Consider the following 17,354-nt stretch of genomic DNA (forward strand, 5'->3'; position numbering starts at 1 on the left):
AACAATCTGGTGTCAAGAATCCTATCTCTTATCTCCTACACTGCACTGTCTCTAGCACCTGTGTTGAATTCATAAAACATAACTCACTCCAGTATTCTTGCATGGAAAATTTCATGGACAGAGGAGTCTGGCGGGCTATAGTTCATGGGATTACAAAAAGTCGGCCACGACTGAGCAACTGAGCACATGTGGTCCAAGGGAGGAGTGGGAGGAGCTATAATTTAGAAATCTCTGTGTGGGAGGAGCTATAATTTAGAAATATTGTATATTTGGTGGATGAATTAGATGACTGTTTACTTAACAGTTAGGGCTTCCCTGATAGCTCAGTTGTAAAGAATCCACCTGCAATGCAGGAGACCCCGGTTTGATTCCTGGGTTGGGAGGATCTCCTGGAGATGGGAAAGGCTACCCACTCCAGTATTCTGGCCTAGAGATTTCCATGGACTTCTCTGGCCTAGAGAGGTCTGTAGGGTTGCAAAGAGTCAGACATGACTGAATGACTTTTGCTTCACTTTGCTTTACTTAACAATTAGGTATTAGAAAATTTAATATCCATTTAATTAATATAACAAATTCCATTGTGATGATCACTGGAATATATATAATATACAAAAATAAATTCAAATGTTTAGAGGAGTTTAACTTTACAAGGTTTTATCAATTGAAGATAAACCATCCTTTTTCTAAAAGAAGGCATATGTAAAAACTATTACATGTTTCCATTCTACCTAGTAGTTATTCTTTGGTGGATACTAGCCATTATTATATTTCTATAAATTTATAAAATGATATCTGACTTTCAGTATTAACTTTTCCGGGTGTTACTGTGCACGCCCATATATAATATGTATTTAAAACTTGTGCAGTTGTGTTGGTCTTGCCTATTTAAAGTCTCAAAAAATTGATTATAAGTAATCACAACTGAATTATCTAAAATTCAGAATTACTTGATATTCTGGCAATTTTATTGAAAAATAGTTATTAATTCATTGGAGGATTTATGAAGTACTGTTGGCTTCCTGAATTTAAAAAATATGGTAAAGTTGTGTATTGATTGGCTTAATATAACCATTCAGCATGTTCTTAATACTGAAATCAACTCTTTATTTCTCTCCATTGTTTTTAATTGGTATATTTATGTAAAATATTTTGAAATGGACTGAAGTATTGCTTAACACAGAATTTCCATTGACATTACAGTCAACTTGCTTATCAGTTAAAAGATAATCATGAACTTTTTTTAAAATCATCCATTCATTGCAATCTCCAATCTATATATGAGTCAAAGACCCAAGGTTTGCATACTGATTTTTCTGCACCTTTAATTTCATGGTTCAGATCTTATCATTACTCACAGTAGAACATCTAATTGTACAGATTGAGATTAATTTCAGAATAAAATGAAGGACAGTTGAGAGATATGATAGAAGATTTAATGGGTCATACAAATAGCAAAGGTGTAAGACCTGATATAATTAAACCTTGTTGAGGTCTTGGTTATTAGGCTGAAGTTAAAGGCTGAGTTTTAAAATCCAGTGGTCTTATATGTAATTACCATTTGCTCCATTGTGTTATTGTATGAGTTTATTGTCCTTATTTTTTTAAAAGCGTACATGGGTCTTGTTGAAATTTTTTGTTTAATTAAATGTTTTGGACGTTTTGTAATTAATGTATTTTGCAGATGGATGTGTATATGTATATACATATTTATACACACACATATATATGTACTTTTGTACACGACACTGTCATATAACTGGAGTAACCTAAAGAATTTGGGGATATTTTACTTGCTTCAGCATTTAAAAGAGATTTAATCTATATTTGAATTATCTGGGGAAAAACCTTAACATATAATTTATATTCTAATAACTATGAATACTGAAAGTTTTTTTTTATTTATACTTCAACAGAGATATGCAGACATAAAATTGATATCATTCAGTTAAGGAACTACCCTTAATGCTAACATACAGTAAGTCACTAAGTGGACTTACTATAAATGTTTAAGTTGATAGAAAAATCAAGACTATATACAGACAGTCTTGGCTTTGTACTTAAATGAAGATAGGATTCCAGTTTGGACGAGTTACCATTTACACGGTACCATGCAAAGTTGAGAACTGCCTATATGATGAAACCATTTTTATCCAAAAAGACCATCCCCCATTATTCTTCATTATAAGTAGTATTTATACTCTTAACCACTCTTCGAAGAATATTAATAATTCTATCAGTAGCTGAAATATATATAAACATAATTTTGTTTGAGAAATGAGCTTCTCTTCCACAAATTCTCCAGGCCTTGCCTTTAGAGATGTTAGAATAGCCATATCCACTTAGAACAAGATTATTCAATGAATGAGAAGTATAATTGTGTAGATGGTATAGATACCTAGAAAACCAATTTTCTGTCCACTGGAGTTGAACAATTGACAAATCAAATAGCTTTACTAGCTTTATTAAAAGTTTTATTAAAATAATAGGTCCATCAATAATTCATGTTTTGTATCCATACTTGAGGGACAAGTAAAGCAGAATTTTAATTTTTAATGCCTTGAATATGTTTGCACTTTTGTAGGAACAATATAGTGTTGACATTACATGTAACTTCCTCTGCAGTCTTATTTAAGTATTTGTAAATATTTGGAAACATATATCCTGTAATTAAATTATTGGTATTTAAATTTAGAATATGATTTTTTTCTGATATTGTTTGCTTTAGAATAATAAAAAGAAACATCCCTTTTAAGTAACATGATGGACCCCTTTTGTGAATTGTCTAAAGATTTATACACCATGCTCTCTACAGCAGAACAGTTTACAAGACTCTGGACCACAGGAAAGTGAAGTAACACCAGAAAATATCTTAACTGTAGCCAAGGATCCAAGATATGCCAGATATCTCAAAATGGTTCAAGTGGTAAGCTGATTTGGTCTATCTTCTCTGTCTTGCAGCCTCCTTTGAAATTCTTAACCCTGGAGGTTTCATTGTTATTTTTTCAATCTGAGAAAATTGCTAAACCAAGTGACCAAGTTTTCTATCCTCTTCTTTCCTATGTTTAATGAATGCCCTGATAAAGAGTAAGCAAAAGTCAAATCTTTCTAATGAAAACTGATCTCACACTTCAAATTAGTATAGTTTGATATACATTTATGTAAACTTTTTGCCTTTCATAATCTTTGCAAATCTTGGATGTATCAGAAGAATGAAAGTGAATTATTCACTTAGTACATCACATAGCTTAATTTCCTATATTCTAATACATGGGTTTTGGTGTATTTTTATTCTGAATTTCACCTATCAATAGTTTGGTTCACAGAAAAGAGCATAAGTTACTTGGCATATAAAGTAATGCTTTTAATATTATGACTTGAGAATGGGTAATTTTTCTAAGAAATCATCATTACATGGTATGATGCAAAAAAATATAACACAATATTTGCTGTTTTGTAACAGCAGAAGTTAGTTTCTTTTCATTCCTGTAGAAAGTCCTATTACAGTAGTGGAAGGAGCTAACTGTCCTTTTTCAGTTGATCAAAAAATTAATGCTTTTGTAAAATTTTATTATCAGGCACAAGAAGTATACTAACATTAAATAAGAACAGTTTTGCTGACCTTGGCATTATCACCAAAATAATTTAAAAACAAAGACTACCTGACAACCAGAAAGAGTAGATTGGCTTATTTAGAAGCTACAGCAGTGACAATGGAGAGAAGAAAGTACATTCACTTTTTCTGTCAGAAGAAATGGCTTTGTCACTTTGAAAATTCTTCATTGGCAGTCAAAACTCTGGGTTTTAGGCTTTGAGGAGAAAAAAACAGACTTTGGAGTGAAAATATATAAATTTTTTAAACTAATAAAGATAAAATGGCACTAGTTTGAGTGTGAATCATGATGAATGAATTTTTAAAACTAGAACCGATGAAAGCTTAAGCTAAGCTTAAAATATGAACTGTTAAAAACTATGTCTTTGACTCTTTCAAACAAAAGAAAACTCAAAAGTTTTAGAGTAACTCTGAAAGGCTTTTTATTTAGTCTCTTCTTGCCTAACTGATATAATTAGGAAATAGTAAAATCTGCTTTGTATCTGTAAGACTACCTCGAAATATTTAATAAAAGACCCAATCTTAGGGTAACTGTTATATTCTTAAAACATTGCCTCAGATTTTATAAGAACTTGAAAAACTCTCAATCTCCTTTTTCAGTGTAAATTCATTGTCCATTTATTCCACAAATATTTATTAAACACTTGTTCTAAAGTACCATATTAAGTATTGTCTAGATTTATTTAGCCAGCTAAGGTTTCCAGACACCACTAGACATTTTTATTTTTGTTATTAATTACTTAGACAAGTTTCACTGCTTTTCAGAATCTCATATATAACATATATGTTTGTATGTATATCTGTAAATGGATTCTTTACATATTCATTCTTCTAATCATATAGCTTATCATCTCACTAGGAATAACAGCCAAAGTCCTTCACAGGCCTGTGAGATCTTGTACAATTCAGCTCCCTTATTACCTTTTTAATCTCTTTGTCTTCACTCACTGTGCTCCAGCTCTACGGGCCTCCTTGGTGTTCCTTAAATAAATCAATGGACAGTTGCCTTACTCAGGGCCTTTGCATCTGTTCTCTCTCCCTGAAACACTTTTCCCAAATATCTTTAACATTTTTTCCTTTTCTTACTTCAAATATTACCTTCTTTCTGGTCCCACTCCCTTGACTCCTTTCCAACTGTATTTTTCTTCATATGACCATTCAATTATATGCAAAATACTACATATTTTACATACATTATTGGTATCTCTCCTGCTTCTAGAATATAAACTCCACAAGGGTGGGGAATTTTTTGTTTACTTTAGTATTCCCAGATCCTAGAACCATACCAGGCACATAGGAAACACCTATGAATGAAAATGAAATGCCAGTTTAACCTTTGATAGGTTTTGGTGATAGATTACTTTTTTTACACTAGCTCAGTGGTCTTCAGAGTAGGAAACTTTCTGGATACAGGTTGCTAGTTCCCACCCATTAAATGAGAATCTCTGCAGTTGGGACTTGGAGCCAGAGCATACGTGTTTTGGAAAATGCTCTTCTGATTAAGAACTGTTTACAAATATTTTACACTGTTTTATAACATCATTCAAGTAATTTTTATCTGAAAACATTTAAGAAGCAATAAATTGTTGTTTTTCTTATTTTTAAAACTATTTCCTTATTTTTTTAACTATTTTTTAAAAATATAGTTTTTTAAACTATCTTATTCTATAGTGGTACCTGGCTCTTAGCTCAAGCCCATCCTTTTTGTTTGGTGTGGCCATGAGCAGGAGTTTAATTTCTTCTGCCTCAGTGTTTTTGCTGTTTTTAACCCAACATTCTTGATTTTAGTCCTCTGCCTCCTCCTGCCTTTGGTACGGGTGTTTCTAATTCCTAAACATTTCCAGGGTTCTGGAAGTGCTGCTTCTTTGTGGTATCCTCCTCTTCAGGCACATGGACTTGGCCTTCCTTTGCTCTGCTAAGTCATCATTCTTTTATCTGCTTTTAATTTCCATTTATTGTGGTTCATGGATGCCTCATAGTCATTAAAATTGGAGTTCATGTTATTTCTTTTTTGCCTTAGTATTTGGGGGTAATAATTTTCAAGAAGAAAGCAGGGACCAACATCTTTGCTTTGAAATTATAAGTTCATCCAAGTTAAATTGAATTTTATTGTTTTTAGTTCATTGTGCCAACCTGTATCCCAGAACCTTATTACCCAACTTCTGTATTCTATTGCTCCCTGTCCTACATTTCATTCTTCAGACAAAACCACAAAACTTTCTCAATATAAGCTCCATGCTTTTCCACCTCTGAATCTCGATCCTCCTCTTGATCACTACCTGTCCAAATTCTACTCATCTGACACGTTTCTATGAACACTTTAACTAAATTACCTAGGATCCTGAACCCACTGACATATAAAGCCAGAGGTGATGTCTCCCTTCATTTATCTGTTCAACCACTTTATCTGTATTTTTTTAATCACTTCATATCTTGTTCCTTGATAATTTAAAAATATTTTTATCTACTGTATTGAAAAGAAAATCATGAGCAAAAGACCTATGCCTTAACCAATCTTTATATTCACTTTAACACCTTGCTTATAAGGTTGCTCAATCAATATCTGTTCTTTTGTTGTTGTTCTTTTTTGTTTTTGTTTGACCACACTGAGTGGCATGTGTGATCATACTACCCTAGTCAGGGATCAAGCCACCACCTCCTGAAGTGGAAGTGTGGAGTCTTAACCACTGGACCACCAGGGAAGTCCCAGTATTTGTTGAATGTACTATTTTACCCTGCATATTAACTCTTTCCCAATTTGTATCTGCTGGAAGTGTATAAATGTCCTATTTTTTCAAGTTATTGAGTTAAAATATTTTATAGACCCAAACCAAAAATAGACCCTCAAGGTTGATGTGAACTTGCTGATCATTACTCTTCAGATGACAGTTACTAAGCTATCTATAAATCCACTATTTTTCCTGTCTACTAAGAATATCATGAGTGACCTTCAAAACATCCAATTGCAGATGTAGCAACTTGTTTGACAGAGCCCAGAATTGTCTTCCATGGTCACTCTAGATTTCTTGTCACTTCTGCATCATCATTCAGTTCTGGCTTTTTGTTTAAACTTAAGTATGAAATCATTAAATCAGTTCCTCTCATTGCTTCCTTTGTTGAAGGATGCAGGAGAAGGCAATGGCAACCCACTCCAGTACTCTTGCCCGGCAAATCCCATGGACGGAGGAGCCTGGTGGGCTGCAGTCCACGGGGTCGCTAAGAGTCGGGCATGACTGAGCATCTTCACTTTCACTTTTCACTTTCATGCATTGGAGAAGGAAATGGCAACCCACTCCAGTATTCTTGCCTGGAGAATCCCAGGGACAGAGGAGCCTAGAGGGCTGCCATCTATGGGGTCGCACAGAGTTGGACACGACTGAAGTGACTTAGCAGCAGCAGCAGCAGTTTTCAACAGGGTAACTTAGGAGTCTGTCAGATGCTCTGATTTGAATGAAATTAAAGCTGCCAGTACATATAAGGAGCTAATGTCACCTGCCCATCATGGTTGTATTTTATCCTTGTGTTTGTTTGCAACCTGTTTCAGGAAAACTTGACATAAATCCTCCATCTGATCAGGCAACCAAAAAGTACGTCCCCTCTGGTAATACAGCCTTTACCTTCTTTTAACTTAGCTTGATGATTCCTTTATCCCATGTTCAAGAATCTCCATGTAGTTTATATGAATTGGTTTAAAGGTATTTTGGTTTAAAGGTATCTTCTGCCTTCCATTATATAACATTGTAACATACTACTTTCAAATGTCAGTTGCCATTCATGAATTCCTTCCCACTAATGTTAGTCCCTGAAATTTACTTACTTTGAAATTTCAAGTTTGCTATGTACAAATACACACACACACTTTTTTTTAGGTGGTTGGATTTGTTTTCTATTTGTTTATATCTTTTAACTTGATAGTTCTTCCACTTTATTTTTCTCTCCTATGATGTTGTGATTGTTCGTAGTCTCAGAGTTTTAGTTGAGGAATTTTCTTATCCTTTGATTTCAGTTTAAAGCCTCTTGATCATACCTGTGGGTCTTGCTAAGCATAATTTTGGTTCTTCTAAATTACGTAACACTTTTCCAGGAGTATAATCATTCCAGTGTCATAAGTCATCCCCTAAAATATGATTCAGCAACATGTGCATATTTATCATTGTCTTTACAAAACTATAGCTTTAAAGTACAATACCACCCTCCTTTAGAAAATACCTCACACAAGTAGAGAAGAGTCGTTAGAGACCTTTTGCATTCTGTGGCATTAAATCCTTCAGTTTCTGTCATTAGCTTGGGAATAATCTAGATAGCTTTGTATCTCTGTACTCCAAGATAGTAAATTACCTGCCTATTCTAAACAGTTGTTTATTCTTCCAAGATGATTCAGTTCCTTGACAGTGACTGAGAGCAAGGAATATAAGAAAGAAAAATAAATTTGATGTCAGAGCCTAACCCCAGCTAATTCTAGAGGGTAGCTTTATTAGAAATTATCTTATCAATACTAGAAAATGATTCACTTTCCCAACAAGGTTGTAGATTTTCATTAAAATGCCCATTTTTTTCTCAGTTTCTGAGAGTAAGATTTTCTTGCTTACCCACTTACTAAAAATTTAGTTATTAACATAGAGAAAGACCATATCAGCATAATTCATCAAATGAGTTTTACTTTGTCTTATTGTTATGATCTTAAGTGAGAAGGAAATGGCAACCCACTGCAGTACTCTTGCCTGGAGAATCCCATGGAGGGAAGAGCCTGGTAGGCTATAGTCCACGGGGTTGCAAAGAGTCGGACACGACTGAGCAACTTCACTATGATCTTAAGTAGTTTGTCACTCACCATAAACATTACTACATGTTATCAAAGCTGAATTTTAGAAGCCCGCATTCTAGAATTTAAGGAATTGTTTGCACAAAAAAAGGAAAGAGAGCATGGTCTGCAGAAAACCTGTCTTTCTGAAAGAAATCTCTATATACCAACAGTAAAAATAAATCTACTCCTAAGATCCCCAAAATAACCATTCTGTACTCAAAAGGGAGTTAAACAGTGCTGCAGGACACTAATATGAGGGCAGTAATATGATTTCTCTCGTTTTTAATTGTCTTTATATTTTTGTCATTTAAAATTTGAGTTGCTGCTCCATAAGCAGTGTCATTTTTTTGTGAATTAATTAATTTATTTTAATTGGAGGCTAATTACTCTACAATATGTAGTGGGTTTTGCCATACATTCACATGAATCAGCCATGGGTATACATGTGTCCCCCATCCTAAATCTCCCTCCCACATCCACCCCCATCCCATCCCTCAGGGTCTTCCCAGTGCACCAACCCTGAATGCCCTGTCTAATGGATCAAATCTGGATTGGCGATCTATTTCACATGTGGTAATATACATGTTTCAGTGCTGTTCTCTCAAATCATCCCACCTTCACCTTCTCCCACAGAGTCCAACAGTCTATTCTTTACATCTCTGTCTCTTTTGCTGTCTTGCATATAGGGTCATCGTTACCATCTTTCTAAATTCCATATATATGTGTTAATATACTGTATTGGTGTTTTTCTTTCTGACTTACTTCACTCTGTATAACAGGCTCCAGTTTCATCCACCTCATTAGAACTGATTCAAATGCATCCTTTTTAATAGTTGAGTAATATTCCATTGTGTATATGTACCACAGCTTTCTTATCCATTCATCTGCTGATGGACATCTAGGTTGCTTCCATGTCCTGGCTATTGTAAACAATGCTGCGATGAACATTGACGTACACGTGTCTCTTTCAGTTCTGGTTTCCTTGGTGTGTATGCCCAGCAGTGGGATTGCTGGGTCATATGGCAGTTCTATTTCCAGTTTTTTAAGGAATCTCCACACTGTTCTCCATAGTGGCTATACTAGTTAACAGTGTAAGAGGGTTCCCTTTTCTCTGCACCCTCTCCAGCATTTATTGTTTGTAGCCTTTTTGATCACAGACATTCTGACCAGAGTGAGATGATAGCTCACTGTGGTTTTGATTTGCATTTCTCTCATAATGAGAGATGTTGAGCATCTTTTCATATGTTTGTTAGCCATCTGTATGTCTTCTTTGGAGGAATGTCTGTTTAGTTCTTTGGCCCATTTTTTGATTGGGTTGTTTATTTTTCTGGAATTGAGCTGCATGAGCTGCTTGTATAATTTTGAGATTAATTCTTTGTCAGTTGCTTCATTTGCTGTTATTTTCTCCCATTCTGAAGGCTGTCTTTACACCTTTCTTATAGTTTCCTTTGTTGTGCAAAAGCTTTTAAGTTTAATTAGGTCCCATTTGTTTATTTTTGCTTTTATTTCCATTACTCTGGGAGGTGGGTCATAGAGAATCCTGCTGTGATTTATGTCGGAGAGTGTTTTGCCTGTTTTCCTCAAGGAGTTTTATAGTTTCTGATCTTATGTTTAGATCTTTATTGAGTTTATTTTTGTGTATGGTGTTAGAAAGTGTTCTAGTTTCATTCTTTTACAAGTGGTTGACCAGTTTTCCCAGCACCACTTGTTGAAGAGATTGTCTTATCTCCATTGTATATAAGCAGTGTCTTATACCTGTAATCCTGCATATACTGTTTCTCATCTTTTTCCAAAATCTTAATGCTTACTAGGCCCTCAACCCTCTTGTAATCTTTGCTTTTCCTTCCTTCCTGAATTATTACTTAGAACCATGTCATTCTCTCTCAGAAGACAGTGTGTTTCTCAAGCTCTTTTAGCTTCTCCATTTGTATAGAAGTTTGAATTTTCTGACTTCCAATGTAGTGATCACTTGAAAGACACAGAAAATCCTATAACTTACAAACACAAACTTTAAAAAAAAAAATTTCAGGCTTTCTGGGTATCAGGATGGACTGCAATCTTTTCTGGCTTTCTTTGTAAGCTACCCTGAAAACTTCCTCTTCCCGCGTCCTAGATGTCTCCTGGAGTGTGCTGCTTTTATATTTATATTGGCCTTGCTTCTCTTGTCATGTCCCTGTAAATCCACTTTAGAGATGAGGTAATTAAAACTGCTTAATTGATATAAACTGCTTTAAACAGAAGCCAACAAAGTTTTTTAAAAATCACAAGTACCAATGCACAGGGAAATAAACAGTACCTTGCTTTTTAGTCTCATTTGTTTTTTCTTTCACCCCTGGATTACTACCTTCTGTGAGATACAGGAATGACTACAGTTCCAGGAACCAGTTACCTCTGAGACCATTCAGGTGCCTCTGAGGACACCCAGATCTATGCATCATGCTATACTTTCTTAGCTTTGTCACTCAATCCCATGTGACCATATTCTGACCATATTGCCTCTTAAGATCTCAGTCCCTTCATTCATAAAACGATATCTAAAGTTCTTTCTAGATTTTTGACCCATTAATTGATCTCCAAATTGGATCTCATTATTAACGAATGTTCCTGGAACACCTGCTGGCTTTTTCTGATTTTTTTTTCCTTTTAAAGCAAGTTTTGCACAAGATTTTTCAGTGAGTAATACTGTTGTGTTCCAAATGTGGCAGATAATTGATTCTGATTTAACGTTTGTTGTCATAATAGTGCAGCACACGTCTTTACTAAATTACATATTGCATTTATAACTTAACTGGAATTGTGTGCCTAGATCACTTTTCCAACAATTCCCCCTTTTTTACTGGCAGACCTTGGTGAATACTTTGCCAGTAATAAATTGTTCATTGGGAAAATCCGACTTCCACATTAAGAAGCTAATGACTTGTATTTTTTGAAACCATATTTGCCAAAACAGTCTCTTCGGACACTTAGTTGTTTTTTTTTTTTTTTTTTTTAAGCTCTGTTTTCTTTGGCTGGATTTAAATGTGAATTGAATAATCTCCTTGGTTCTGGTGGTTCTGATGCATCTGTTGCCAGCCTGGATGTTGGCCTGGGGAAATGTGACTTCCATTACCTAAGGAAAGCATCTCCAACTGATTCTTAAAATGTGCATCAAGAAATTATACACCTTGGACCTGGGGAAACTAATCAAGCATAAAGTAGAATACTTTTTAGGTAAGGCATAGGTTTTTAAGATTGGTTCAGGGCTTTAAAACCTCCTTTGTGATATGACCTCCGTGTGACTTACCATGGTGTAGAGAGTTCCAGGATAGGTTTCTCATCACTGATTAACAATATAGTCAAAAGGAGGAGCTGCTGGTTCATATGTAGTCAAAGGTATGGAAAACACTATTGCAGATGTAGTTTTAACAACTCTATGTCACTTTTAAAAAATTTTTAATTCTGTAGGTGTTTTAATATGTGTTTTGTTTCCTTTACAATAGCTAAAGTTTACTGATCAGTATCAAGGTCAATATTTTTTCATTACATAAAGGTTTAGGGGCAGACAGTTTTCTCTGGTGTTTTAGTATCACACTATTCATTGAAGGTAAAAGCTGGCATGGACAGTGACTGATTACCCACACATATGAATGTAGATAAAGAAAAGATAAAAGTGAACATATTTGTCTGTTTAATTGTGTAATTTAGCCAACTTTGAAAATGGAAAAGGGAAAATATTTTTCCTTCCCAGTTCCATTTCCATTTGACTATAACTTTCTTTCCATTTGAAAGAAGCAAAGCTTAGCAGAATGATAAACCACATGAGTAGTTACTTTGAGTTGACATAAGTGGAACTCAGGGCTTTCTACGTGGTGCAGTGGTAAAGAATCCACCTGCCAGTGCAGGAGACAGTTCGATCCCTGGGTCAGGAAGATCCCCTGGAGAAGGAAATGGCACCCCACTCTAGTATTCTTGCCTGGGAAATCACAGGGACAGAGGAGCCAGATGGACTATAGTCCATGGGGTCTATAGGCAAAGATTCGGACACAACTGAGCACTGAGCGCACACAGTGGAACTCAGTGGCCACAGTTATCCTGTTTCCTCTACATTCTGTCATTCATCTAACAAAAGAAAGATTGGATAAAGGTTTTTCCTAAGCTAATGTGACAATTAGCTGCCAATGGAGAGCCCCTGAGGTAACAACCCATGCTTTGCCATGGCCTGAGTAATTAGAAAACCTAGAAACAGGTACTTTTTGTTGTATTTGGCAAAGAAAAAAAAAAGCACTACTGAAATTACTTATTCTCTGCTAAAGTCAGTGAACCAGCCTCTAAGGAAACCACATGTAAAGAATTATCATGCCAGTTTTCCAGATTATGATTTTTCAATATTTTAGCTGTCTTTTGAATCCTTCCCATGTTGTCTTGAAATTGAAAGTTTGGAAGGTCAGAACCAGTCTTGCCATGAACACATTTAAAGTTACGAAATTTTGCTTTTCTGATGGATTTGCTCTTATGTTTATTCCTTGCTGTTTTATTTTTCTTACATGTTTTTGTTAGAGCAGTAAACAATAATACTGCTAAATTCACGTTTGAATTTTTTTGCTTTTCCTTATGTATCTGTTTTCCTGATTTCTGGTTTTCCTTACAACACTGAACGGAATGCATGTAGTGGGCAGAGACTACCAAGTTGAATGGTTGTCAGTATCCATTTGGTGATTCACCTGCCTTGATGCTTATCTGTTCCTCATATAATCTTCACTAATACCACTTTTGCCCATAACCATACAGCTCAGAATGTTAATGCTTGCATATTTTTTCATTATAGCTATCCTTGTGTAGCCTTCAGTTGCCATGAAAGTATTGATTTCAATAATTTGTTTATGGGAACTAGTTGTTTAACCATAACTATTTTTATTTATGGTGTTTATAATATCTAGAAATATATACATGTTTTGGACTGTATACTTCAGGAGAGTTTAGAATTCTTAGTCATATTTGATGACTGGTCACACATCAACAAGCTGATCTACACAGATGCCTGAGTTGTAGAGGGTTATTTGGTTGCCATATGAATTCTTTGTTGTTTAGTAATGTATCAGATAATTTGAATTAATGTAAATAAAAACTTTTTAAAGGAGGAATAAGTGCCACATAAGAGAATTGGGAACACAAAATAATCTTCTTTTAAAAATAATTGATAAGGTAATAAATATAGGATGCTAAATTTGTCACATCAGTTTTTCTTAACAGTAGATATGAAAAGATTATATTTCTGCAAGAATTTATTCTCTACATCATATTTTGTATCTTCAGTCTCATAAGTAAAATAATTCAGGTAATGTGTGGGACAGCTTATCTGAAACAGTTCTTTCAGATTTAATTCCTTGTTTCAGTTTATTTATTTTGCTAAGCACCAATAAACTTTACTTCATCTGTGTTACATTCATTATACCACCATAATAGTGCACAAAAGAAAGAAAAAGAAGTAGAAGTAAGCAGTCTAATACAGGGGAGAGAATTTTTAGTGGATAGACTTAAGGCAGTTTTAAATTTAGTAGGAATTTCCTTTAAAATTTCTTTCAAGGATTTTTTTTTAAGTGATATATAAACGGGAAACAATAAAGACCAGGGGATTTAGCAGAAAAATATTTTTATCTTTTGACTTCATATCTTTCATTCCAACTAATGTAAACAACTCCTTAACTCTTATGATAGAAGTTGTGACAGAAAGAAGAGTACACCACTATTAAAGTTCATAAGGAAGCTTTTGAAGATTTACTAAGAATGACAGTTTTTAATACTTGCTGAAATGTGTGGTATAGTTCTTTTACTCTGAAACCAACTATAATTTGGGTAATTTTTTAGTTACCCAACTGATTTCCCCATCTATGTTTTTTCCTGCTGACCACCTATGACAGAAGTAAGGGCCCTCACATAGAAGTTTTACAGATTGGTAAGGAGGAAATAATAGTAATGTAAATTAAGTAGTTGCTTACTCTTTTTAGAAATATTGCGATTTTCACCTTAACTATAAAGAAGTTGTCTAAGATGTGTAAATTAATGGGAGAAAAAGTAAAGACCAGAGAAGCAAATGAGCTTTAATAACTAAATGGGCTCACCTCAGGTGGGATAAAGTGTCATAGAGGTTTTAGAGACCATCAACTTGAGGAAAGCTTTTTTTTTTTTTAATTTTTAAAGTTTATTTACTGGCTGTGTTGCATCTTTGTCATCTTGTATGGGATCTTTATTTGCGACCTGTGGGATCTAGTTCCCCGACCAGGGATCAAACCCAGGCTCATTGCACTGGGAAATGGAGTCTTGGCCACTGGACCACCAGGGAAGTCCCAGGAAGGCCACTTTCAGTACCATACTCTAACAAGGATCTCAGCATAAGCATTCACAAGGAGGTGGTCAGTCCTAGTATAGAAGATAATTTGTCTTGAATTGATAACATCATTTGTGAGTTAATTTTTTGGTAAGTATTATGCTACAATTTAGAGAAAATGCTAATATGTTTAACTGTATGTTTTAAAGGGAAATAAAGTAGATTTTAAAATACTGAATTTTATTGGGAAAAAAATGAAAGTTGTCTTTTCCTTTACCTGAAGATATCTACCTCTTTTGTATTTATCTTAATACTGCAATTTAAAAAAAAAGTTCCAGATATACATATATTTTACCAAAGTTTTTCATAAGACAGCATCCTAACTTCTCTCTTCTTGTTCTTTTTCTAGCCCAAGTTCACGAATGACTTTCATTCAGTTGGTTGGTTAGACCATGTGCTGATGACCAGTTGATTCAGTCCCCTTCATTGTGGTTCTGAACCTCATAGAATGCCTCATCTTTGTCATCTTTCTTTGAGTGCATCACTAGGAGCATTGAATGAAAGACTCCTGAAACACTAATTCAAACACATTACCACTATCAGACTATTCAAAAGTAAATATTCTGTGATTTTGATCAGTAGAATATCCTTATAATTAACTACCAAGAATTCTGGTATGTGTATAGCTTTTTTTTTACCATATTTGCAGATATTTCACTGAGTCCTTTTTAATAGGCATATATAATAATAAGTTTTCAAAAACTGAACAGGAGTCCATCTGAACTTATTACACTTTTAAGCAACAAATTCCAGAATGATTTGCTAAGTTCTTTTGACGTTTTTAATTGCTAGAAAGCAAAAGTATAATTAAATTTAGAAAATGCTATTAATACATATTTCAGAGAACAAATACCATTTGAGTGAAATTAGAAAGTGTAGTGTAGCTGACGTTTATAATGGAGTTATAGCATTAACTGACCTAATAAGGCAAGACTTCAAATTATAGATATTATCATTGCATTATAATGAAGGGGGGAAAATGAGTCTTCCACAGAGTACTGTGAAATCAACAATTACCTGAGTACAAAGAAAACACCATGTGCTTTTTTGGTCATTACACCTAATAGTTAACATATTACAGGAATATCCTGGGGGAAAATCAACACATGAGGAAACTGATACAGCTATATTGCGAATTATCTCATCATAATAGATCCCTCAGTTTTGGAAATAATTTCTTTAAGGGTTTTTCTTGATAGGCATTTAGGTTAAGGTCTAAAAGCTATAGATGGAACTGCTAACGTATTTATTTTATGAATGAAGTAATAATAACTGCCTGGGCCTTGGTCATCATGGCTGGTGTCAGTTTTGTCCATTTTATCATATGATTTGTTCTTACATCTTTAAAGATATCTTCTGGGCAGTCAGTGAGAAACACTTTCTCACTGGGATAATAATCACTTGAAATAATCACTGAAAAAGAAATTACTTTTAGCTCCATAGAAACCACTGTATTTAGTGCTAGTCAAGATTTGTGGAGAGGGAAATGGCAACCCACTCCAGTGTTCTTGCCTGGAGAATCCCAGGGACGGGGGAGCCTGGTGGGCTGCCGTCTGTGGGGTTGCACAGTGTCGGACACGACTGAAGTGACTTAGCAGCTTAGCAAGATTTGTGAGCCTCTTTTTTGACCACGTTTTTAGGTTCAAATTAATGAACCTTGGTGGCAGCAATATGAGAGTTAATATCAGCATCATAGCATTTTCTAAATCTGTACATTATTAGAAATGAAGCTTGCTTTTTTTTAGATAGCCATCATCCGTTTTACAGTGATTAAGATAAGAGATTTATTTAAATAAATTTTATATCCCTTCATGGAAAGCTTTCACAAGGAGATAATTGAGCATGTAATTGTTTTTATGTTATTTGTTCAGTAAATATTTATTATCTATTATATAGACTATTTCACCTAAAATGTTTATTCTAAATGTAATACCTTATATTGCATATAATGGAATATAGATATTTTAAATACAGCACTATTGCAAATCAGAAGGCCAAGGAATGGTTGAGTCCATTTACCTAAATTAAAATTTAAGTAAACACAGCCTGATTGGAGGACTGGCTGCTTTTTTCTAACCCATAGCATTTTTTTCAATTCCTACTTACTCTCTCTTCCTTCCAAAAACAAAAAGTACCATCTACCTATCAACTCCATAGATCCTTATTGTTTACCTAAATAGGAGGTAACATATTTTCCATCTTTCATATACAAGCTCATAAACTGAGAGGAAAAAACTTGAAAATATGTATCTTATTATTTTTAAAAAAGAAAGTCATTTATTTCTGTTAGATTGAGTTAAGAGGGTTATTTTTTCCCCTCCCTCTTCTAATCTAAAACTATAGGAGAATTTCAACAGGATTTATAAAGGAATTTAGTATCTTGGTTTTCATTAACATAATAATAAATAGATGTAAATACTGGCAGTCCTATAAGCCTCCCAACAGTTTTTGTGATATAAGAAAGTAGTGTTTAACTATTAGTATTGCCATCATAATTTCATTAGTGTGGCTTCTTTACACACTTTCTCCAGTGACGCAAATACAGACATGATTTTTTGGAACATCAGGCTTATGGC

At 34.4% G+C, this 17,354-nt stretch overlaps 1 protein-coding gene across 3 annotated transcripts in view; it reads left to right on the forward strand.

Annotated features, from left to right (window-relative positions):
* WASHC3 (WASH complex subunit 3) overlaps positions 1-17,354 on the forward strand; it is a 56,466-nt gene that overhangs the window by 9,543 nt on the left and 29,569 nt on the right. Inside the window, exon 5 of one of the 3 annotated variants that reach the window (XM_040234864.1) lies at positions 2,813-2,923. The exons of 1 other annotated variant lie outside the window; for it this stretch is intronic. In XM_040234864.1, the coding sequence (XP_040090798.1) occupies positions 2,813-2,923 (111 nt within the window). The remainder of the gene's footprint in view (positions 1-2,812; positions 2,924-17,354) is intronic. One more of the 3 variants, XM_040234866.1, reaches the window with a different exon arrangement.

This window comes from Oryx dammah, unplaced genomic scaffold (genome assembly GCF_014754425.2).
Source record: "Oryx dammah isolate SB20612 unplaced genomic scaffold, SCBI_Odam_1.1 HiC_scaffold_29, whole genome shotgun sequence".
In the NCBI taxonomy this organism is placed as follows: Eukaryota; Metazoa; Chordata; class Mammalia; order Artiodactyla; family Bovidae; genus Oryx; species Oryx dammah.